The sequence below is a fragment of the Rhineura floridana genome, chromosome 7 (assembly GCF_030035675.1).
Source record: "Rhineura floridana isolate rRhiFlo1 chromosome 7, rRhiFlo1.hap2, whole genome shotgun sequence".
NCBI classification, from domain to species: Eukaryota; Metazoa; Chordata; class Lepidosauria; order Squamata; family Rhineuridae; genus Rhineura; species Rhineura floridana.
Genome location: NC_084486.1, coordinates 6,979,892 through 7,003,428, shown reverse-complemented (window position 1 = coordinate 7,003,428; position 23,537 = coordinate 6,979,892). Strand labels below are relative to the sequence as shown.

Genomic DNA, 23,537 nt, shown 5'->3' with positions numbered 1-23,537 from the left:
CTTCCAGGCTGAGCCATAGATACACAATGCAGAGGAACAATGAGAAACCAGGGCAGTTGCAACCACGTTGTTGGAGAAGCCCATCTTCTTCAATAGATGGCGCTCAGCTGCCAAGCTGTCAGCCTCAATCAGCCTGGGTATGGATGCCACACAGGACCCTGCAACAAAATTGGAATGCGGCCTGGCGACCACCAGATGGAGAATTTTGGACATCCAAGGGCAACAAGGCCAGTGAGGGGCCTCAAGGATCACTTCTGCCTCCTCTTCCCAGACCTTAAGAGTCCTAGCCAGAAGCAGAGTCAGAGGGAAGACATAAAGAAGTCCCCAGGGCAGAGAGTGTGTCTACCTGCTCTACTCCTGGCCACAAGGAAGCAAAAAAAAGAAGTGCGGAAGCTGAGAATTGAGACTGGAGGTGAAGAGATCCAAAAGAAGTGGGCTGCAGTGATGCTGAAAAGAAGTGAAGACCCTGGGATGTAGCTGCCACTCCCCCAGGAGAATCTGGTTGATGATTTAATAAATCAGCCATTATGTTAAAAGTATCTCTGAGATGCTCCGCTTGAACAGAAGATGAGACTCCGCCCATGAGATGAGGAGTGTCGACTCTGCTTGCAGGCTGTGAGAACAAGTCCCCGCCGTCTCCCCTGTTGACCGCTGACATGGTCTTTCTGTGTGGTGTTATTGGTGAGGATCAACACCTGGACAAGGCTGAACTTCGGAACAAAATGTTGAAGATTCAGCTCCAAGCAACTGAGGACCAGACACCGTGAACAAAGTCCAAGAAGTAATGAGCACCCCAGCTAAGTAGACTCACATCTGTAGTGATGGTAGTCCCACAAGGATTCCAAAAGGGAATCCTGCACTGCAGGTTGCTGTCCAGAGTCCACCAAACCAGTAAATGTATGAGGGAAGGAGAAAGACCAAATGAGAGATGATGACTGCGAGCAGTATCCATTGCTTGTAAGGAAGCAATGCCCATTTGCAAGGGGTGCAGATGATGAAGGGAGGCACAATTTGCACAGTTGAAATAAAAAAGGCCGAGGATCTTGGCTAGAAACATCAAGTCCCCTGATGGAGAGGAGAGCAGTTCCAGGGCAGCCATCTTAATCTTGAGGATCCACTTCGGGGAGAGGGTGATGGTCTGTCCACCATATCCAATACCACTCCCAGATGCTGTAGGCAGTGGCAAGCCATGTTGGGATAACACTCGCAGGGTGTAGTCCAGGTCCCTCAGAACTTGATTGGCTGAGGCTGAGCAGACCAGATGGTTGTCTAAATAAGGGTGGATATAGATACCCTGAAGGTGAAGACGAGCCACCAGAGTAACCATTATCTTGGAAAACACTCTGAGTGAAGATGACAGTCCAAAAGGCATTGCATGGAATTGGAAATGTGCACCATTGTGGGCAAAACTCAGATACGTCCTGTGGAGAGGGTGGATAGGCACACGGAGGTAGGCTTCTTTCACGTCGATCGATAACAAGAAAACCTGAGGGTAGAGCAACTCCCTGATGGTTGTCAGGGACTCCATTTTGAACTTTCTGTGGGAAAATTAGCAAAAACAAAATGGCGATCGGGACAAAGAAGCAGCAATGGCAGTCACAGAAAGGCACTGGGACCCAAAAAAGAACCCGCCAGGAAAACTGCTGCCGTCTGGAAGCAGAACGGCCTCCACATGCTCCTATCGCAGCAGGAAAGTCGAGGAGCACAGTCGTGGCTTCTTAAAACGGCTGTAAAGTGAGCCAGAGCGAGGAGGGGGGCAGCAGCCAACAGAAAAAGTAAACGCCGCCGCCGAGGCTAGATAAAAAAGGAGCCGCAGCTCCAGGCACCCAGCTGGAAAACTAAGGCGGGCCGCCACTGAAACAGCCGGCAAGAGAAACGGAACGGAGCAGCGTTGGCGCTGAACAGGAAGCCGCAGCCGCAGGCCCCTGACAGAAAAAAGCCAGCCGCCGCCGCCTGAGGAAGGCAGAGCCGCAGCCGCAGTCTTCCGGCTAAGGGAAGAGCAGCAGCTGGCACAGTCCCCAACAAAGGGAACCAGGGGGGTAGAGACAAAACAGGAAACCCCCCAAAAAATACCAGTCAAAATTAAAAAACAGCAAAGGAATGGAATGAAAAAACAGTCCCACACACTTCCAAGGCAATGACAGAGGGAAGGGAATGGGAGGAAACGACCACACTCAGCTCCACACACTCCTTTACACAAAATACAAACACAGAAAACTTAGCTAAATGCTATCACTATTCTATCCAACTGCCTCAGACGAAGGCAAGAATGAACTGGAGAGTGGGAGGGGCCTGAAGCCCCTAGTCTTGACTTCAGAACATTCTTGCCTTCAGACTGTCATGAATTTGTATAGTTTTATGAAATGTTAAAATCATATGTAATATCATGGCTCAGTGCAAAGAACTCTGGGAGTTATATCTTGTTAGAAAACAGGCCTCTGGAAAGGCAAAAATGTTAAGTTTCGTTTTCCAGCTGAAGGCAGTTAAGGAGCACCTGGTTATCTGTGCTAATCAGTAAGAGCTTGGTACTCAAGGCCATGCAGGCCTGTGAAGGTTGAGAACACCGTTGGGAGGGGGGCCTGCAAGGCGTGAAAAAGTGAAGAAGCATCGAGAAGGGATTACATCAGTAAGCTCCGGATTGGTTAATTAATCCTGGACCGTTGGGATTCTTTTCCTTAAGTATAGGGCTTGAGACCCATAGCCTTTGTTCCCCTGGGTTCTCGCTGGACTGTCCTAGGTGTCCATCTTGCTGGTGGTCACCTACGTGGGGTTCCATTGCTTTGTATCTGATGCTATTCTCTCTGAGGAGAGATGAGATTACAACCAACTACCTCATAAGTAAGTAGATACGTTAGTTAGGTTATTATTTTTCTTGTTGTGTGAATGAACTCTCTTATGTGTACCTAAACCCCTGATTGGGTGTGTGGTTTTGAAGAATTGTTTTGCTGCTATATTTTAATGTGCACTTATATTTTTGAATAAAGCTATTTCTATTTAACCTGGTGTGTTCATTGGGGGTAAGGGTGGTTCTGAATTCAGCACCTTGACCTTTCAGCTACGCGACTGCCAAAGGGAAAAGGAGTTAAGCCTAATTCTAATTTGTGGGGTTTTACCAGAGGTTTCTTGACAAGGAGTGTAAGCTTGGCTCTTGTCCTATAGGACCTTGGTTTACCTATTTTCTGGGCTCAGAGTTCCCCTAGCTCTGAGCTGAACCAGTGAAGGGGTGGTGGCAGCCTACCTTGCAGGGTTGGTGTTAGTTTGCACAGCCTTGACAAGGGGAATTTGGTGTTTGGGTTCCAGAACAATTGCCCTAAGGGTGGGAATTGGGTCTGAAGCATGGTCTCCGTGCCTTGTGGGGCCAGTGGTCCATGACACATCCTGCTTGATGGCAGGCTACCTGTGGAAAATAGCAACAGTCCCAATGCAGAACTTGGGAGGAACCAATTGCTTATTCCACTGCAAGAGCTCTCTGTTACTCCTACTCTCTATTTCCTGTTCTTTAATAAGGTACTGGTACAGGATCATACCCAACAAAGTTTCCCATTCAAGCAAAGATTTCTGTTTATGCCATGGAACCTCCCCTCCTCCCACGCGCCCCTCAAATCTGGTCTGAGGGTCCCCCAACTCTCCGGAGGAGATTTGCAGGGATGTGCAGGGCAAGGAGAGGGAGGGGGAGGTTCTACTGCACAAGTGAAGTCCTTGTGTGAATGGGATGACTTTATTGCATGCAGCCCATATCACTGTATTTCAGAACTACTAGGTTTATTCAAGACCCTTTGCTAATGGACTTTGTTGAAAGCTTTTTGGAAGCCCAAATATCTGCATGCTTGCAGATACATACAACAATCATAAAAGATTAGAGAAGCAAGACTAGGATCATAATATCAGAGTCAGAAGGTAGTCCAACCCCTACACAATGCAGCTTCTACAAAGCAGGATGTAACTACAGCACAGACGGACGGTTATCCAGCTGCTGCTTAAATACCATCAAACAAAGGAGAGCCACCACCTCCCCAAATTTCCACCACTGAACAACTCTTATTATTTAGTTTAGTGGTTTACCTTTTTTGAGTAACAGTCCTTGGGCCAGTCACTGCCTCTCAGCCTCAGAGGAAGGCAAATGGTAAACCACCTCTGAATACTGCTTACCATGAAAACCCTATTCATAGGGTCGCCATAAGTCAGAATCGACTTGAAGGCAGTCCATTTCCATTTTTCTCTTTGAGAATCTGATGTAGCTATGGACCACCATAAATAAATAAAATTTGTTTTATTGCATTGGAAATACATTTTTTGCGCCCAATTCACAGACCCCCTAGGAGTCCAAGGACCACAGGTTAAGAAACCTCTGATTTAAATATTTCTCATAATGTTTAGCTGAAATCTGCTTTCCTGCAATGTCCACATATTGGGACTGGTCCTGCCCTTTGGATCAACAGAGAACAAGTCTGTTCCATCTTCTTCTTAACAACCATTCCAATATGACCATTATGATGCCCCTCCCCCCATCTTCTTTTCTCTAAGCTAAACCTACCCAGCTCTTTCAACAATTTCTGAAAGCCTTCGTTTCTAGACTGCTCACCATCTGGTCACCCTCCTCTGAACAAGATCCAGCTGGTCAAATGTCCTTGTTAAAATGTGGTGCCTTGAGCTGGACACTATACTCTAGATGCGGCCTGCACGTGCAGAATACAGTGGAACTATTACTTCTTGTGATCAGGACACAATGCTTGTGATAATGCACTTTAAGACAGCAATAGCTTTTTTTTTTAATTATTAAAGGAGTCACATCACACTGCTGGCTCATGCTCAGACACCTAAATGCTATTCATACTGTACTGCTGCCAAGCCAGGTCTTCACCTAAAGTCAGAATGTTATATTTACAGTGCCTTGCAAAAGTAATCAGACCCCTGACCAATGCTCTCATATTACTGAATTACAAATGGTACATTGTAATTTTGTTTTGCATGATATTGTATTTTGAAACACAACTCAAAATCAATCATTGTAAGGTGACATTGGTTTCATGTTGGGAAATGTCTGTAAGAAACATAAAAAACTGAAACACGTTGCTTGCATAAGTATTCAACCCCTGCGCTGTGGAAGCTCCCAGTTTACACAGATGAAAGGAACTGCACTATCAAGAACACAAATTACCTTACCATTGGCCTCCACCTGTGAACCATTCAAGTTGCTGTCACCTTGTCTGGACAAAAACCCCACTGCTGAAGGATCGTTGGTCAGGCTGTGGATATGAAGGAAAATGAAGACCAAAGAGCATTCTACAGAACTGAAAGATAATGTAATACAAATGCACAGATTAGGAAAAGGGTACAAAATAATATCCAAGTGTTTGGATATCCCAGTGAGCACAGCTGGATCAATGATCAGGAAATGGAAGCTGCATCACATCACCCAGGCACTGCCAAGAAAAGGCCGTCCCTCAAAACTCAGTGCTCAAACAAGGAGACTTGTGAGAGAAGCCACAGAGAGGCCAACAATCACTTTGAAAGACCTACAGAGTTCAGTGGCTGGGAGTGGAGTAATGGTGCACCTGTCAACCATATCAAAAGCTCTGCATAACACTGGCCTGTAAGGGAGGGTGGCAAGAAAGAAGCCGTTACTCAAAAAGTACCATCTGAAAGCACATCTGGAGTTTGCCAGAAAGCATGAGAGTGCCCCAGCTGAGATGTGGAAAAAGGTCTGTGGTCATATGAGACCAAGATAGAGCTTTTTGGCCAAAACTCAAAGCGCTGTGTGTCATGCAAACCTAACACTGCCCATGCCCTAAAGACACACCATCCCTACCATGAAGTATGGTGGTGACAGCATCATGCTGTGGGGATGCTTCTCATCAGCAGAGACTAAAAATCAAAAGAAGAATGGATGGAGCAAAATACAGGGAAATACTGCAAGAGAATCTGCTTCAGTCCACTAAAAAACTGAAGCTTGGGAGGAAATTCACTTTTCAGCAGGACAATGATCCCAAGCACAAGGCCAAAGCAACATTGGAGTGGCTCTAGAACAAAAAGGTGAATGTCCTACAATGGCCCAGTTAAAGTCCTGATCTCAATCCCATTAAGAATCTGTGGTGCTCTTTGAAAATCGCAGTCCACAAGCGATGTCCAACAAATCTATATGACCTGGAGCGAATCTGCCAAGAAGAATGGGCCAAAATCCCTCTGACACTGTGTGCAAAAGCTGGTACATACCTACCCCAGAAGACTTAAAGCTGTTATTGCAGCAAAAGGTGGCTCTACCAAGTATTAGTGTGTGGAGGCTGAATACTTATGAAAGCAACATGTTTCCGTTTTTTATGTTTCTTACAAAACATGTCCCAACCAATGTCACCTTGTAATAACTGATTCCAAGTTTCAGTGTTTCAAAATAAAATATCACACAGAATGAAATTGCAATGTACCATTTGTAATTCAGTAATATGAAAGTATTGATCAGAGGTCTGATTACTTTTGCAAGGCACTGTATCTCTGTTGAATTTTATCTTGTTGATTTAAGCCTAGTGTTTCCAGCTTGTCAAGATCCTTTTGAATCTTGATTCTGTTTTCTATGGTGTTAGGTCTCCCACCCTGCTTCATGACATCTGCAAATTTTATAAGCATCCCCTTTATGCCCTCATCCGAGTCATTTATAAAAATGTTCAATAGCACAGGGCCAAGGAAAGAGCCTTGTGGCACTCCTCTCGAGGTCCCTTCAGCTTGATGCAAAGCCATTAATGAGCACTCACTGGGTATGGCTGTTCAACCACCTTCCTAACCTTCCTAACAGCAGTATCATACAGCCCACACTGTACTATCTTGTCCCTTTACAGAAGCCTCACTGATCCTTCCTCAGCTAGACTTATATGTCCGTATGGCTCTTTAATAACGTTTTTCCTCAGTTTATCCAGGAAAAGGCATTAGGCTAACTAGCTTGTAATTTTCTGGCTCAGCTCTTTAAAAACTCAGTACTACATACACTGTGCTGCTGAACTTTTCCAACCTCATTAAAGAGGCTGATTTAAAAGACAAATTGCATTATTTTTAATTAGGAGATCAGTAATTTCACCCAACCTGGTGACTTGTCAACCAGCCCTAGAAATTTATATTGTCTCCTTGATTTCAGAGGACCTTTCCATGCAGCTGAGGCATGAATACATAGCCAATACTTCCAGCAATGAAAACTGAGGCAATTGATGAATTCATCCAGCTGTTTTGCAAAGGTTCATCTACAAGAAACAATTCCACTATGGGAAGCATCAAAATGATGACTACTTGGAATTTAGGGTGGAGTACATCATACAATTAGAAACAAATGTGATTAGATACAGAATTCAGGATCCTGAGAACCAACTCTCTTTTTGATGAACACGTTTCTAGGCCTTATGATCTGAAAACAGGTATTCAATATCTAGTGAAATCTCCAATACCAAAGGGAAATTCAGTAAGAGTGTATATGTCAACAAAAAATGTATATGTCAACAAAAAATGTATATGTCAACAAAAAATGTTACAGAATTGAGATTTACTTTTACAAATTTTTTTCTAAAAGGCAGACCAGAGAGGTCAAAGAAAATAACCATGGACTCTAGGCAATATTATGCTAACTTGTCCACAGCAAAGTATAACTCTGAAACAGAAAGCATTTCTGTCCTGCTTTTTGGTTCAACACTTCCCCTGCCACCGAAACAGCTCCCATATCAGCTCTTGTACCTTGGTTGGGGGCTGCTCCACTTTGAGATCAGGAGGGTTGGCCAACAAGTCCTTGGCGAGTTCAACTGTGAGGTGACATGCTTCATTGCTGTAACCATGTGCATACAAGGCTTCTGCACAAGCAAAGAGGATCTGTAAAAGAAGGGTTGCAGACAGAAGAGATCCAGTCCTTGCTTTCCCTGAACATCAATACAGAGTTTAGATTTGGGGCTAATAACTCAACAATCTTACCTTGGGCAGGATTTTTCACAATATATTTTAGTCCCTGAGACCCAACCTAGGGGTTATTTCTTTCTTTCCTGCACTGACCTAAGTTGCATTCCTACTATGGCCTGTGGGGGAATAAAGGAGGAAAGAAATTCTACAAATAACAAAGTAGTGAAGGCCTCAGGTACAGCTACTGCTATGGGCATAGAGAACTGTTAACACAGTGGCTAAGACAATGAGCCACAGAATTTCCCACTCCAGCTGTGACCTCATTAGTGACTTTGGCCATGTCACCATTCTCAGCCTCATACTCGCAATACAACAGCAACATATGACAGAACACCACTGGTCCATCAAGTCCAGTACTGTCTAGCTAATCTGACTTGCATCAGTTCTAAGGCCTCAAGCAGAAGTATTTCCCAGCCCTGCTACCTATGATTCACTATTAAGTAAAGATGCTAGGGACTGAATCCAGGACCTTTTGCATGCAATCTGTGTGCTCTACTGCTGAGCTATGGGCCTTCCCTATAATATTAATCTACATTACAGAGGTGCTGTAAGGAGTACTGAGATAACATATGCAAAATGTATGCAAAAACAACAAGTTCTACATAAATGCTCCTTATTATTATAAGATGAAACACAGCTAAACCATATCCTCTTTTTTCCAAGACGGAATGTGACAAGTAAATATTTGGAAGCACAGAAAAACAATCAGTAATCAACACATAGATCTTAAATTGTCCAACATTTCCTCTTGGCTTTATAGTCCCTATCCCATGGCTCTAATAGAATGTAAGTTTTTGGTACTCCCCTGAAGTCATACTGATTTGCAGAAGCCACAAGAAAGAGGGGGGGGGGGAGAACCACTGTCTTTTGTGAATGATTTTAAAAACATGCACTCCTTACCTCCATGCGGTTTTCCTGCTCCAAGGGCTGTATCCCAGCAAATACGTCTTGATCTTCTTCTACCCCTCCCTCAGCCTTGTCATCTTCTTCTTTAGCCACTTCCTGGGGATTCAGATAGTACACCTGATAGTCGTCCTCTTCCTCTTCTCCTCCTCCTCCAGCAGCACCATTCTCCCCCACTTCTTTTGGCTTCAAAATCACCCCACCAGTACTTTCATCAGGGCAAGGGATATCATCATCTCCACTACCCGTTTCCCCCACTGGGTCCTTTGGGTTTTTCTTGGAGGAGGGACTGCTCCTGAGGGTGGGCTCAGTTGTCTCCGAGAAGTACACTCCACCATCATCCTCAAAGGCATCCCTGTAACTTCTGCTCGAGGGACTGTCTGTGAAACTAAATGTGTTGCTGGCCTCTGCACCAAGAGCCAAACTGCTGTCATCTAAAGTCGATTCAGCCATGTCTGGTTCTAGAGAGCTGTCCTCACTGCTCATACGACGCTTCCCACTATGCTTACTGGCCAAGTTCTTTCCCACTGGAAGCTTGCCCTTGTTCACAGCTGTTTTGTATACAGCTTTATCACCTTCTGCTGAAAGTCTTCTCAGAACCCGCTGGGGGCCTTCAGACACAACTTTCCGCTTCCCAATGAGTTCTTTGGGGCGGACAGCAGGCTCCTGAGAGGCAGGGCATGACCGGTCCCCTAGCTGCAAGCATGTCCCTGAAATATCCAGCCCATGAGCTCTCCCTGCTTCACTGATGGTTTCTCCACATTGTGACCGAGAGTTTCTCTGCTGGATGGCCTTCACCCAACAAAAGGAGTTCTTCTTGTCAGCACTGCTGTAAGTAATGCCTGGGATGGGATAGGCCTCCTCCCAGTTGAAGTAGCAAGCTTCCACAGCTGGCTTGAACCCTTGAAACAGCTTCTCAAGGGATTTTTTGTGCTGTCCTCTTTTTACATTGTCTATTACCTTCAATTGCCATTGCTTTAGCTGCGTGCACAAGTCCCTTCGCCTGGCATCACAGAAGAGAAGAACACGTAAGTGGCATAGATGAGCTACAAGCAAAACTCCAGATTCATTGTTTGTTCCCTGACCAAAATACTACATTCAGATTCCTCTTGTAAATTTTCCTTCATCACTTTTGCTACTGATGAGGTTGCACCATCAATTCAGATTTCTTAATACTCTTGATTCCATTTATATTCAGCAGTATATAGCCTCAGATTGTCATAGCCCATATGAACATATGAAGCTGTCTCATGCACAGTCAGACCATTAGACAATCTTGTCCAATATTGTCTACTTTGCCTTAAAGTAACTCTCCAAAGTCTCAGGAGTCTTTCCCAGCCCTGCTACATCACATCTTTTAATAAAAGATACTGATAACACATGTGCTTTCCCATACAACACTGAAGTAATGTCGAGAGTTGTAAACAATGTCCACAACCATCCTCTGATAATTTGGTAACTGGAGGGGTCCAAGTGAGATTGTGCTTTTAACTAGAATCACAAATTGGCCCCTCCTTTATATTTTAATATAAACTCTTTTCTTGGCAGCAAAAACCAAAATGTGTTAAACAAATATCATCCATCCTCACTATCTATCAGAGGTTTAGAGGGTTATAATGTAGAACAAGGCCAAAAGAGCACAGGTTACAATGGGAACATGGCAAGCAAGTTCTGATGGCAATTCTCCCCCCCCCCCACTCTCCCCCCCCCATGTTTTGGGTATATCACTATTTCAAGCATATAAGAGGAGCAGGGTATAGACATTTCAAACAAAAGGATAAACATCCATTAGTGGGTCAGTTCTTAAGATGGAACATTTTACAGCTTCATTAAGGGCTATCCAATCCCACTGCCTACCGATGAGGGCTGATGGTCGGATCCAAAACAGCAAGCCTCCAGAGAACCACCATCTCATCACACATGCTTGCACAAGCATGAGCAGCCACTTCTGACTGGCCATTGCTACGGCCAGTGTGCCCACTTGCACTACTATGGGATGCAGATGTCCTTACACTGTACCACCAGCCAGTTATCTGTAAGGAAAGGATGCAGGCATGTCAGATTTCATCGTTAACAGACATCAAAGGAAGTACTTTGCCTTATTAAAAAGCATCCACCCTAAAAATAATACTGCAGTGGTTTCTGCAGGATGTTCATAAAAGGGCCAAGAAATCTACTACCACACATCCTTTAACGTCCCCCTAGACTTCTGGCATAGTCACCAGGACCTTCCTCTCCCACACACACTGTGAATCAAATCATTTTTGTAAGCTGAAAATTTGAATCCTTGAAATTTTTTAATAAATTAGGGTATAAATGACTAAAATAAAAATATAAAATAGTACCTGTTCATAGGTCAGACACTGGTCTGTCAGAATTTCTAAAAGCGGTGCCGCATTCGTATCCCGTCTCTTGAACATCTCCCGAACAATAGAAAGTAAGTTCCAGATGCCCTCAGGTTCTCGCCCTCTCAGAGGGCGCAAGAGACAGGCCCATTCAGCAGCAGCTGGGGGCTCCGTGGAGGAGAGGTACATGGAGTTCACATCACTACAAATTTTGACAAAGGGTAGAGGTTGGAAGGAAAAACATCAAGATAACATGCAGAAGTAGGACAACAGTTTCTGTAATTCTAAATGTAGAAAAGTTTTATAGCCTTTCATTATCTCCATCCTTCTGCCCAATAATGAGAGGCCGGACACTATTATTCCCATTTTTACAAATGAGTAAGTGACAGAAATAGATACCAGAAGCCAGCCATCACATCTATGGTTGGTCATATATGAACCCATATCTACCAGGTCCATCACTCTAACCCCATGGCACTCTTATGACAAGTTACACCATTTACACCAATTCCAACTAAAGAGAAAATATTGTTTGACATTGCAGCTACGTTGATGCTGCTGAATTAAGAGGCAAACCAAAACATGCTATAATTTTAATTGGACTAGGTTGTATTGGATAAAGTTGGATTACAGTTACTTGTGCTATAGCTATAAATAGCTTTCTTGGGTGAAAAAGTTTGCTTGTATTACATTAAGAATCTTATTTATCAAAGATAACTAAAGATGTATAAAGTATTTTGCTTTCTGTAGATCATGGCCTTTAATGATCCTACCACAAACTGAGCTTTAATGAACAGACCTATTAGGCCTCATATGTCTCCAAGAGAATTAATAGTGCGTCTTAGAATAACAAAATGTCCCAAGGTGGGTATGCCTTGCTGGAAAAGACCAGTAGAAATGCACAAGCTGCCTTGCTGTTACGCTTGCTGATACTACTAATAATTCTTCATTTAAGAATTCCTGATAAATTTCCAGGGGACTACAGAGTTTGCTAGAATACTTTTTGGAAGTCATTGGATTAAACCAAGCCCAATCATTTGACCTGGTTTCAGTTTGCTGCATCAAATCATTATTTGGTGGGCAAGTATTGGATCTCCGTCTGATGAACACATAGAAGAGGAATTCATAAGTCAGCAAATTCTCCATTCTTCCTAATCACCATTTCACATTCAAGACACTGTGGGTTAATGAAGCAGAGCCCCATTTGCACATGCTGTGGATATTTGCTGCTTGGACTCAAGGCTGCGGAAAGCACTGAAGCAGCCTTCATTTAATGGCTTCCTCAGCCGATGCAAAAGCACTGATGCTAGAGTGACTAGAGTCGAAGAGGACTATATCCCTCTCTATGCACTTGTCCTGGCTGAAAGCCCAGGAAGTAGGGGCTCCTCTAATCACGTGTGCCACAAGTCCCCCAGGTGGAGATTTTTTCAAAGACTTGAAAGCTTCTGAACAAAAAGGACTTTGGGGATCACTCTATTTCTCCTCTTAACCCTGTATGTAACAAATAAGGATGGGCACCACCTGAAGAACTGCTTGCAGGATCGCCTTACTCCATATCTGCCCACTTGGCTGCTTCAATCTGCAAAGTAGCACTTTTACAACTGTCATAAAATGTTCATTCTGTACTTGCAAGGAATCAATGCTTCAATGTGGCAGGGCCCACTCTCTAGAACTCCTGGCATATTAATATTAGGCAGGCTTCTTTCAGTGTCCGCTAAAACCTTTTTTGTTTAGGCAAGCCTACTTGGGCATATCATTTTATTATGTTTTTAAACAGTTGGTTTAATTTATATTTTGACCAAAGTTATGTCTACTTGTTTTCAAAGTTTGATTTATCTCCCAGGGAGACCTGATGTATTTTATCTAGAATATTTGCTTTCAGATAGGAACCCATCGGTGCATCAGCTGTCTCATGTAGGCCAGTAATGATGAAATATAATAATAGTTAATTTTCTCGGGGCTTCTATGGCCTCTGGGGAATTTGTCTAATACTATTAGAGTCATAGTATTTCATGTTGCAACCGTATATTTCTTCCCTGTAGTAAGTGGGTATGTTTTCACAGGTTTAATAATTTAGTGCTGGTCTTTCACTGTAATAAATGATTAGAATAAGTGAGTAAGATTTTATCGGTATTTTATTGTTAATATTTTATATTGCTTTATGTAAATTACTTACAGATTTTTGTTAATTAAATGATATATAAATCTTATTAAACATAAATAAATCTATTCTAACATTGGGTAACACCACGTTTTCTCCTAAGATGCTTAGGGGAGAAAGAGAAATTCTTGCTTACATTGGAAGCCAGAACTGACTTCTGGGGCAAATGAAGGGTGAAGTCAAAGGGCCACCCTATCTTCATGGAAAATGCAGAATGCTGGGTGAGCTGAGAAAGTTGCCAACTCAGGGAACTTGTATGCTGAAATAACGGCCACATAGCTATCTTGAGATAGGCAGAAGGGGGAAAGCCTCTGTTAAGGCTCCAGAAGGTTGCCTGACGCACCCCCGCCCAGAGGGTGAGATGCAAGGCCACTCTAAGGAAATGTTTTGTATGTGTGGTAGGAGCTCAAAAGCAACTTGCTGGCTAAAGATAGGACAGAGCCTAAGTCATCCACCAAGTCCACAAAGGGCATTAGGGTTAAGCCCTAGAGCCAAAACTGGAAGAAATGTAGAACAGTCAGGAACAGAGCTGCCATGAGACCAAGTCCCTTGTCCTGGCAGCATAAGGAAAGTAGAGTCCAAATACCCAAAAAGTGAACTCCCTCCTCACTGCAATTAGGGTGTTCAACACTATCTACTGAGTAACCTAAGCCTCCTAGCCCTTCCTCTCTGCCTCAAAATAAAGAGCAGGAGTAGATATGGTTTTGAACAACAATAAGAAAACTTCCTAACTGTTAGAGCGGTACGGCAATGGAACCAATTACTAGAGAGGTAGTGGGCTCTCCAGCACTGGAGACATTCAAGAGGCAGCTGGACAGCCACCTATCGGGTATGCTTTAACTTGGATTTCTGCTTTGAGCAGGGGCCTGGATTCTATGGTCTTACAGGCCACTTCCAACTCTACTATTCTATGATTCTATGACCCCTAAATGAGCAGGTCAGGACGGGTCAGAAGCCTCACTGATGAAGGCATCTCCTGGGGTATCTCAGTCATAAGAGGACAATGAAGAGGATCTCTCAGGCCATTCCCTCTGGATATTGGCTAGAACACTCATGAGAAACAGAAAGACAGAAACCCATAAAGAATCTGATTCATGAGAAGAAGTTTGATTACTGTGTTGTATGTTTTGAGGCATGATGCCACCTGGTTAAAGACGTGGGCAAGAAGGCTCTGTTCCTCCAGATTCAAGTTCCATCTGCTCAGTCTGCCTGCACATTATCCTTTTCTTTGTTGTGAGGGGCCCCAAATAAGAGGCTGGCTTCTCCATAGGATAAGAGACCTGATTCACCTATTTGTTCACATACAACAGGGCTGACATGTTGCCTGACTATATTATGATGTGGCCCCCTTGATACTTGTGCTGAAAGCACAGGCAAGCTAGGAGGAGTGCTGTTTGCCCATTAATGATGCTGGCTTCATTATCACACCACACTCCCCAATCCTTCAAGATGGCATTATCACTGCTTTTCTAGGTGGCTCTGAAACTAGAATTCCTTGCACAAAGCAATAATTCTGTAGCAAACACAATAGGGATAGCTTGAGGGTTGGAGGCACTGGAATTGTGAACCACCTAGTGCCATGAGGAATCTCTGGTACGACGGTATAACAAACCTCAGTAGTCAGAAAAAGGGCCTACCCCAAGATGCCAGATCCTTTCAAGAGACTAGTATCCTGGCCAGGAAAATGAGCCAGCATTCCCAGCACTTGAAGGGCTAGTGCTGACAGATTCTAGGACATGAACTGGAATACCCTAGCTTGCACAGTATCTATAATTATATCCAGGCTCTTCATCATGAAAGAAGGGGAGAGATCTTTTGAGGTCTATGGATAAAAGGAACTCACCAGGACAATCTGTCCTCCAAGCTAGCAGAACACACATGCAGAATGAAGTGGCCAGGGTACTGCTGGACTAAGCACTGCCAAGGCAAGTATTATGGCTACACTGGTTACCCGTGTGCTTCTGAGTTCGATTCAAGATGCTTACATAGCCATAGAAAGCCCTAAACTACTTGGGCCCCAAATATCTGAAGGAGAGCCTCCTCTCTATAGACCCACCCATGTGTTAAGATTTGCAGGGGAGGACCAGCCAAGACATACCTCTTTGCAAGGGATGGAGGATGAATTCAGAGAATCATGTGCTCGATAGCGTTGCTGTTGGTTTGACTTATTATTTGATATTGTCTAATTGATGGTTTAGTGTTGTTATGCAAGGCATGGCTTGTTTGTTGTTTTAAGCTATACGTAAGTTGCCTTGAGACTGCATGGTGAAGGTTGGGCTGTGAATGCACCCATATATATAAGGAGGATTTGATATAGGGGGTAGACACTTCATACTGTATAAGAAGAGTTCTAACTATTTTCTGTGTACAGGAACTTTTTTTGTATGGAAAAGCATTCAGACAGGCATGCAGCCAGAAATGATGCATCTCCTATTTATGGAAAACAAAGCCTAAGCCCACTTTGACAGGGGGATGAGATCATCCATCTAGCATTATGACATCAAGTGACAACTTCAAAAGGAGTCAGCTCTTTTGGCAATGGTTTAGGTGAAATGGTCTTGCAGGTCTAATTAGTTTGGATTGGAGGAAATGGCCTTGCAGGCCTAACTAGGCCAGCAGGTTGATTCCCCACCACTGCCTTAGCAACTGGTCTCTGAAAACATCTGCCACTGTGCACCATCAATAGCCCTATGATTAGCTGCCCTAACTGGGTAGGCAAATTCTTAGTTAAACACACAGGGCAGAGCAATACTAATAATGACATTTATAACTTAGAAAAGAAGCCATGAAAGTTAGTTTTCTGACCACCTTCAGAGAAATCACAACCAAAAGGTGTGCCTGTACAAATTAAACCAATCTGCTCAAGCATAGCCTATTAGCCATGTATAGCTGTCAGCCTAAGGCTCAATAACCTTTTTATTGCTGCCTCAGACTGCAAAAATAGTGGAATGTCATCAAGAAACGGGCAGGTCGTAATAGAAGGCTAGGGGCTGAGTTTGGCTTTGTGAACCACCACAAGTTGTGAAGGAAAAAGGAAAAAGAAAATTTACCTAAAGACAACAGGAGAAGGACCACAAAATTTGTGAAGGGTTTTCTTTATGTTATCACTTAATGTAGATTCATCCAAGTACCAGGTGCTTTGATCTGAGGCAGAGGGACCAGCAGTGGGATCTTAAGAAAAAACAGATATATTTTGTAGGTGCTAGAAATGCTTTATCTTCCCTGCTACAGTGAGCCTAAGTTTCATTACAAGGATTTATGAAAGCTCATATAACTGCATTCTCACCCCACTGGTATTACACGGTGGATTAAAAGAACCCCTCAAAAATAACCACTCACCACTCATAACCCGTCAAGAAGATTCTCTATAAATTATTCCTGCTATAGTGCTCTCCCCCGTACAAACCATGGAACACAATGCTCTAGCATTTCAAAAGTAAAGTTCAGGTGGCATATTTGAAAACTATTGTTTAGACTAACATATAAAAGTTTGTTATAGTTACCTGGGGCTCCACATACAGTATTGATGGCAGTGGACTGAGAAGACAGCAGCTCATCCAGTAAGCGCTGAGCAGTAGGAAGTATCTGTGTGTGAGAAAGATATTTAATGTTGATTTAACAAAGCTGCCTCCTAGAAAAGAAGCACATTTCTCACTAGTACTTCATCTAATTCCTAAACGATGTATACCATCTGGTTAAGAAAACCACTAAAATTGCTAATGCATAACTAAATAGAGCATTAGTACTATGAAGGTGTGCTTTGCATTTATACATATTATAATTTTACTAATTTTAAAAAATATTACATGGTATAGTGCTTTGTTTAAATGGAAAACTTCACTCATTATGTGAGGCAACAGCTGGTAGTGGATGAAATAATTTATGTTCCCAAGAAGAAAAGGAAGGTTCCTTGTTAATAGAGAGGAAATATCCATAATTTAACTAACTGGGTGCTGCAATTTGCTCAGTTTTCAAAGAAACTTCAACTGGTTCAGAACACAATTACCAGAATGTTAACTGGTGCAACGGCACTTGCGAACAATTAAAATTGTTGGCTTTAACATTTAAGAAGAAATTATCTAGGACTGAGGTATCTTTTATTTGCTCTGCATTATATTCCTTGTACACCACTTAGAGACAATTGTAGTTAAGCGGTATATAAATAAATAAAATAAAAAAGATACATCTGAACAACAACAATCTTCCATATAAACCTGGCTGGATTTTACTCCTTCTAGTGAGACCCACCTTCCCCATCTTTTGAGATTTTCTGCAGTGGTGGTGGGTCAACTATGGAATTCACTTCTTTATGTTCACCTTGCACCATATTTCTTAGCTTTTAGGCACTAGGTGAAGACTATTTTGTTTTCTGGGCAATTAGCAGTTTATGTGGGTTTTAGCATTCTGATTTTAAAACCTTTTTCATCTGCTGTTAATTGAATTTTGTTGCTGTTGTATATTTGCTTTAAAGAGATAACATTAAAAATATGCTATCATCCACCTTAGAAATTAAAAAGTAAAGGTATAATAAAAACAAAAAAGTAGGATACAAGCACACCCAAATGGCCATAGTATAGTGATATTCAAGACGGCTTCTCTTGGGCCAGGGCTAGATTCCAAGGCCTGAGATTACTTGTCTGAACCTAGACTTTAGAATCAAGTCCACAACAATGCAGTATATGACCTTTTGTGCCGTATTTATAACAACTGACCTCAAAGAGATCTCTTTCCTACTGGTTTTACTTACATAGAAAAGTAATGTAGTTGATGGAGGGTTATTGATTCAATCAGTTTTTTTCTACCACCTTATCCCACAGCTTTTCTTCTTTATTATTTTATTGTGGTTAATGTTAACATTTTGTTTTAATAGAGTGGTTGTGTTCTGATTTAAATGTTGTTAGCTACCTTGAAAACCTTGGTAAAAGGTACCGGTAAATACATTTTAAAAAACATTAAAAAGGCTTTTGCATACTACTCCTAATCCCACTGCTATTTAGGACATGCTCCCATGCTTCTATCAACTCAAAATCTGCATATCACATACCACAGGAAGGAGAAACCTGTACTTGAATGTTGGGAATATGCTATACCCACACAACTGTAACACAAGACAGTTGGATTCCCTCTGCAAAATTAACAGCTCAACAAGTATAGCACAGAAAAAGAAAATTCATTAAGAAAGGCCCTGGAACTATGACCATAAAACTATTGCAACACACTCTATACAGGGTTGTCTTTTAAGAACATTCAGAAACTTTCGGTAATGCAAAATGTACCAGTCTACTTCTTGTCTGATGCAGGAATCATGAGTTTAGTGCTCCAAAAATTCCACTAGCTGCCGGTTAACTTCTAACTACAACTGTAGGTGCTGCTATTGACTTCTACAACCCTGAACAACCCTAGACCTCATCTCTTAGGGCTATCCTCCCCCATGTGAGCCTGCCCATTAAAATAACCTGATCCAGGAGTCATCTATTTGTGTTATTACATCTGTCAGAATTCAAAATAAGGCTTTCCTCTGCCCTCTAAAAGACTCCACAGGTGATGTACATATATCATTCCACTATTTGCTCATCTTTCCACAGCTGTGCTTTGTAAGCATCAAAGTGGTAGAGAGCAACTAACCACATGAGAGGTTGCCATCACAACAGAAAACTCAAGACATAATATATGTCTAAGGAATGGCTACCTTTGAATAGACACGCTTAAATTGAAAGTATGTGAATCATTGCACTGATCTAAGCTGCTTTTGAGAACGTCACTGTTCCCAAATGCTGTTCATGAGAGTTTATTGCCTTAGTATAGATTGCTTCTTAGCCCTGTTTATACTTTCAGCCAGAGGTGGCACTGAAACAATGGCACAACTTGTTCATTCCACCATGCAGATACCCTTCAGGTCCAATGAAACAGGGTAGAGTTCCCAGATCAAACAGAGGCACAATTCATGCAGTTCTTCATGATTTTTACTTTTTTTTACAGGAGAGAAATCAAACCTGGCCTCAGCATGACTGGCCATTCATGTAGAGGATCCAGTAGATATTAGACCGTGTGTAATAGAGGAGGAAGAGCACGAGATGTTTCTACTGCAGCACCACCTTCACCTGAGTGCATAAACCATAGCTTTATAGCTATACTATTTACTTGCTGCTTTAATGTGTTCATCTTTTAAGTTGATAAACCGCCCTGGAATCATTTTAAATGAAGAGTGGTGTTAAAATGTTTTAAATATGTAAGTAAATAAATAGTATGGAACACTGCTCATGTCCTCCACTTATCTTTGTGATATAAAAATCTATAGAATCTGGTAATCATGGAGAAATTGACTCATGATTTACAGGTATCTAGAGGAACAGTAGAACCAGAGTGCTTCTACACAATATGGTGGGAATTTATCTCATATTCTATTGATACTGAGATCTGCACATTTTTACCTGCTTCTGTGCGAGACACACTGATGGCATAATATATTTTCTTCCTCCTTTGGCCCTATTAATATAACACCCCAGAATGGCCTTGTTTATGCTTCTGTTCTAGTTTATGTTATTTTATGTTTATATAATATATATAATAAAAAAACAAAAAATAATATGTCAATTTATTCATGCAGTTACTTTTATTTAATAACGCAGCTTACTCCTGTGACAATGCCCATTCTTGGAACAGATGACCAATTATGTGACCAAAGAATTTAAACCTTAGTAATACATTTTCTAACTAGATTCAAGGAAAACAGAAGAGCTATTACATATAAACAGCTATCTATAAACATAATGGAAGCAGAACAAACAATACAAGCTTAGAGGCCATCAGTCTTGGCCCCAGAATTTTGGGGATACAGCAAGCGTTAGGAGATGTACCCCAAGCTTCCTGTCTAACAACTAATATTGGTCCTATCTTCCATTTGTTTATCTAGTTCTTTTTGGAATATATTGTCACTGTTGGCTCACTAGTTCTGATGACAGTTTTATTCAAGGAGCTGTCCCTGTGCTGCTTCTCCCATCTTAAACCTTGCATGTTAATTAAAGTTACCCCTTTAAAAGGTTGATTGGCTCCTACTAATCACTTTTCTTCTGGATATATACATATGAACAAGATACAGCTGCTAAACTTTGAAATTTCTTATTTTTTCACTAATAGGCTTTGAAATTAATAAAAATAGTCTGACACAGATTTCTACAATGAATAATGAGAGAAATATAATTTTCTAGATTAGATTCTCTGTAGAAACAGCAGTAACACAGAAAAGCAAAGTAAGAAGAACACCAGCAAACATACAAAAATGTAATTCTCCATCTTTGGAGATGGCAGGTGTTGCCATCACTCACCATATGCTCAGAGGCACATCACCAAATACTTCCAAGCTACACAGGAAGTGGATTGGACTGTGAAAGACCAACCCAAATTGTGTTTGCATTTTGACAAATTTGTAGGGCAGTACAATATCTCAGGGAGTGGGTCAGGTCTCCTGCTCCCCTGGTGCATTCACTATAGCTGCCTAATTTCCCTGCTTTTTAAAGTTTGATAGAAATATCTGTGGGCTGCAGGTACATTCTTAAACCACAAGGTTTTTTGTCTATTAGTGAATATCTATCTAGACATCTGGAGGGCTTATATTAAGTTATATGTTTAACTTAAGATGGATGCAATGATAGTTATTATAGCGATAATGTGAACTCATGGTGGTTATGAGTATTATTACTTTTTATTTGTTTTATTATTAATATATTTTAATAATCTTGTTTTTATTATTTTTCTCTCTTTTCTTTCTTTATTAAATTTGCTAATAATTTTTTAAAAATCTCCATAAGACTTTTAATCATGCTTTTCTCTGTTAAAGTTAGTATAGCACTCACACATTTAATATTTCACTTACGAGAGCCAAAATCATCAAGTGGCACAAGAGTATCTGAAAGCATGGCCTAGTAAGACCTTTTCATCTTGTTTTCGAGGTTACTAAACATGCAATTTAGGTAGCAGGATTCAATAAAAGTGTACCCATTTGTATGATTTGAGTGCAGCATTCTTTGGGACCACTGTTGTCTCCATTTACCTGCTGGGGGAGTTCACTGATGAGGTACTGCGCAAATTTCTGCAGCTGATCTCTCTGCAGTCGAGACAGGGATTCTGAGACAGGTGCTCGCAAACACACCGCAGATGCCTAAAGGAGAAAAGGCAGAACATGTAGAACACTACTTTTAACTAAACCTTACTGCTTAACAACAAGCAGTCGAAGAATGCCTCTTAGAATCACAGCAAGATGTCCTGCAGACTGTACTCAAAATATACACTTTTTTAAATTGGCTTTGTTGAAAGATGACACTTTCTTCCAATGTATATTTACATGAAAGGAAGTTGCATGGAGTTCAGTGGCACTTACTTCTGGGCAAGCATGCATACATTTGTAGCCTAATTGTGCTAACAGTTAGTATTTGCAAACACAGAGCAGTATCCCACGAAGTGCTTCCACTAGCACAAGGATTTCCACTTGCATAATAGAACTTCTTCCTCTCCTCTCCCTGAACCCCCCATGCCCTCCTCTAATCTGCTCCAAAACAGATTTCAGAAGGCATGCAGGGAGAAGAGCGAGGGGAAGTTCCATTGCACAGCCAAAATCCTTGTGCTAGCAGAAATACTTCACTGGATACTGCCCACAGTCTGGAAACTAAAATTACTTCCACCAAATTAAAACAACTTTACAGGGAATTATGCAACAATTACCCATTTCCAGTGACCAAACTGGTTTTGGTTACACTGCCTTCTATGGCTATATTCATTTAATTACTGTTCTTTATTATACAAGTTCTCTAAACAAATTAAGAAAATTTGGTTATGCATTAAAATACAAGTCAGCATAAAGAACCCCCTTAATGCATACTTTTCATTCCAGATTTAACATCTGCAGTTCTCTCATCGAGTCTGCAATAAGCAGCAATAGCAGTTGCTCTAGCCAATACCTGTGACATGCAGGGTACTCCAGGCTTCTTGCAACTAAACCTTCAAGGGGGCTGGAAAACTCACTACTTATTCTTACACTTCCACATTATTATGTCAACGTCCAGCAGAATGTACCACTGGTCTCACCTGAAAGGTGATTTTCATAGGAGTGGGCCATCACTGTGGGAAATAGTTCCACCTATCGTGCGAAGGCAAGAATGTTTTTGAAGTCAAGACTAGGGATGTCATGCCCCTCCCACTCTCCAGTTCATTCGTAGCGAGTCTAAAAAGAGATATCTAAAAATACAAGAACAAGGCCAACAGGCCCGCCAGGAAAATAACATAATAGTCACATGCATAACAACATGACTCTAACATAACTACATAACATAACAGAACTAAAAGTCTTGACTTCACTCTTACATTTAAATATAATAGCGTAACAATAACATGTAACCCATTGATAAAATGTCTAGTCATCCTCCAACTGGGAGGGTCGTGATGGCCCACTCCTATGAAAATCACCTTTCAGGTGAGACCAATGGTACATTTTCCATAGGAGGTGGGCCATCACTGTGGGATGTACCAAAGCAACCCATATAGGGAGGGACCACCCACATGTTAATCCTCATTAAGAACCTGTTGCAACACTCGTCTGCCGAAAGATGCATCAGCAGAGGCATAACGATCAATTTTATAATGCCTTATAAACGAGTGTGGGGTAGACCAGACTGCGGCCCTACAAATATCGGCAACAGGAGCATTAGTGGCAAAAGCAGCCGAGGTGGCAGCTGACCTGGTAGAATGAGCCGTTATACTAGCTGGAACTGACAGCTTCAGGGACTCATATGCTAAAGTAATGCATGCCCTTAACCAACGGGATAAGGTAGAATTGGATACTTTATGCCCCATAGACCTTGGATGAAAGGATACAAACAGAGACTCCGTTCGTCGAATCTCTTGGGTCCTAGACAGGTAGGTCTTGAGAGCCCTCCGGACATCTAACGAATGCCAAGCCTTTTCAAGAGGATGTGTAGGATCCGGGCAAAAGGAAGGCAACACAATGTCCTGGCTGCAATGAAAAACTGAATCGACCTTGGGACGAAAGGAAGGGTCAGTCTTCAGCACAACAGAGTCCTTATGGAAGACGCAGAGGTGTCGAGCAGAAGACAATGCGCCCAACTCCGAAACGCGTCTGGAGATGTGATTGCGATCAGAAACAGGACCTTGAAGGACAGTATACGTAGGGGCACAGTCCTGATGGTTTC

At 42.0% G+C, this 23,537-nt stretch overlaps 1 protein-coding gene across 5 annotated transcripts in view; it reads right to left on the bottom strand.

Moving 5' to 3' along the window:
• ZSWIM8 (zinc finger SWIM-type containing 8) overlaps positions 1-23,537 on the bottom strand; it is a 111,266-nt gene that overhangs the window by 43,444 nt on the left and 44,285 nt on the right. For all 5 annotated transcript variants that reach the window (XM_061634794.1, XM_061634795.1, XM_061634796.1 and 2 more), the window contains 7 exons: positions 21,386-21,493; positions 16,839-16,920; positions 16,386-16,506; positions 11,175-11,376; positions 10,687-10,862; positions 8,827-9,832; positions 7,711-7,842 (listed from right to left, as the gene is read on the bottom strand). In XM_061634794.1, the coding sequence (XP_061490778.1) occupies positions 7,711-7,842; positions 8,827-9,832; positions 10,687-10,862; positions 11,175-11,376; positions 16,386-16,506; positions 16,839-16,920; positions 21,386-21,493 (1,827 nt within the window). The remainder of the gene's footprint in view (positions 1-7,710; positions 7,843-8,826; positions 9,833-10,686; positions 10,863-11,174; positions 11,377-16,385; positions 16,507-16,838; positions 16,921-21,385; positions 21,494-23,537) is intronic.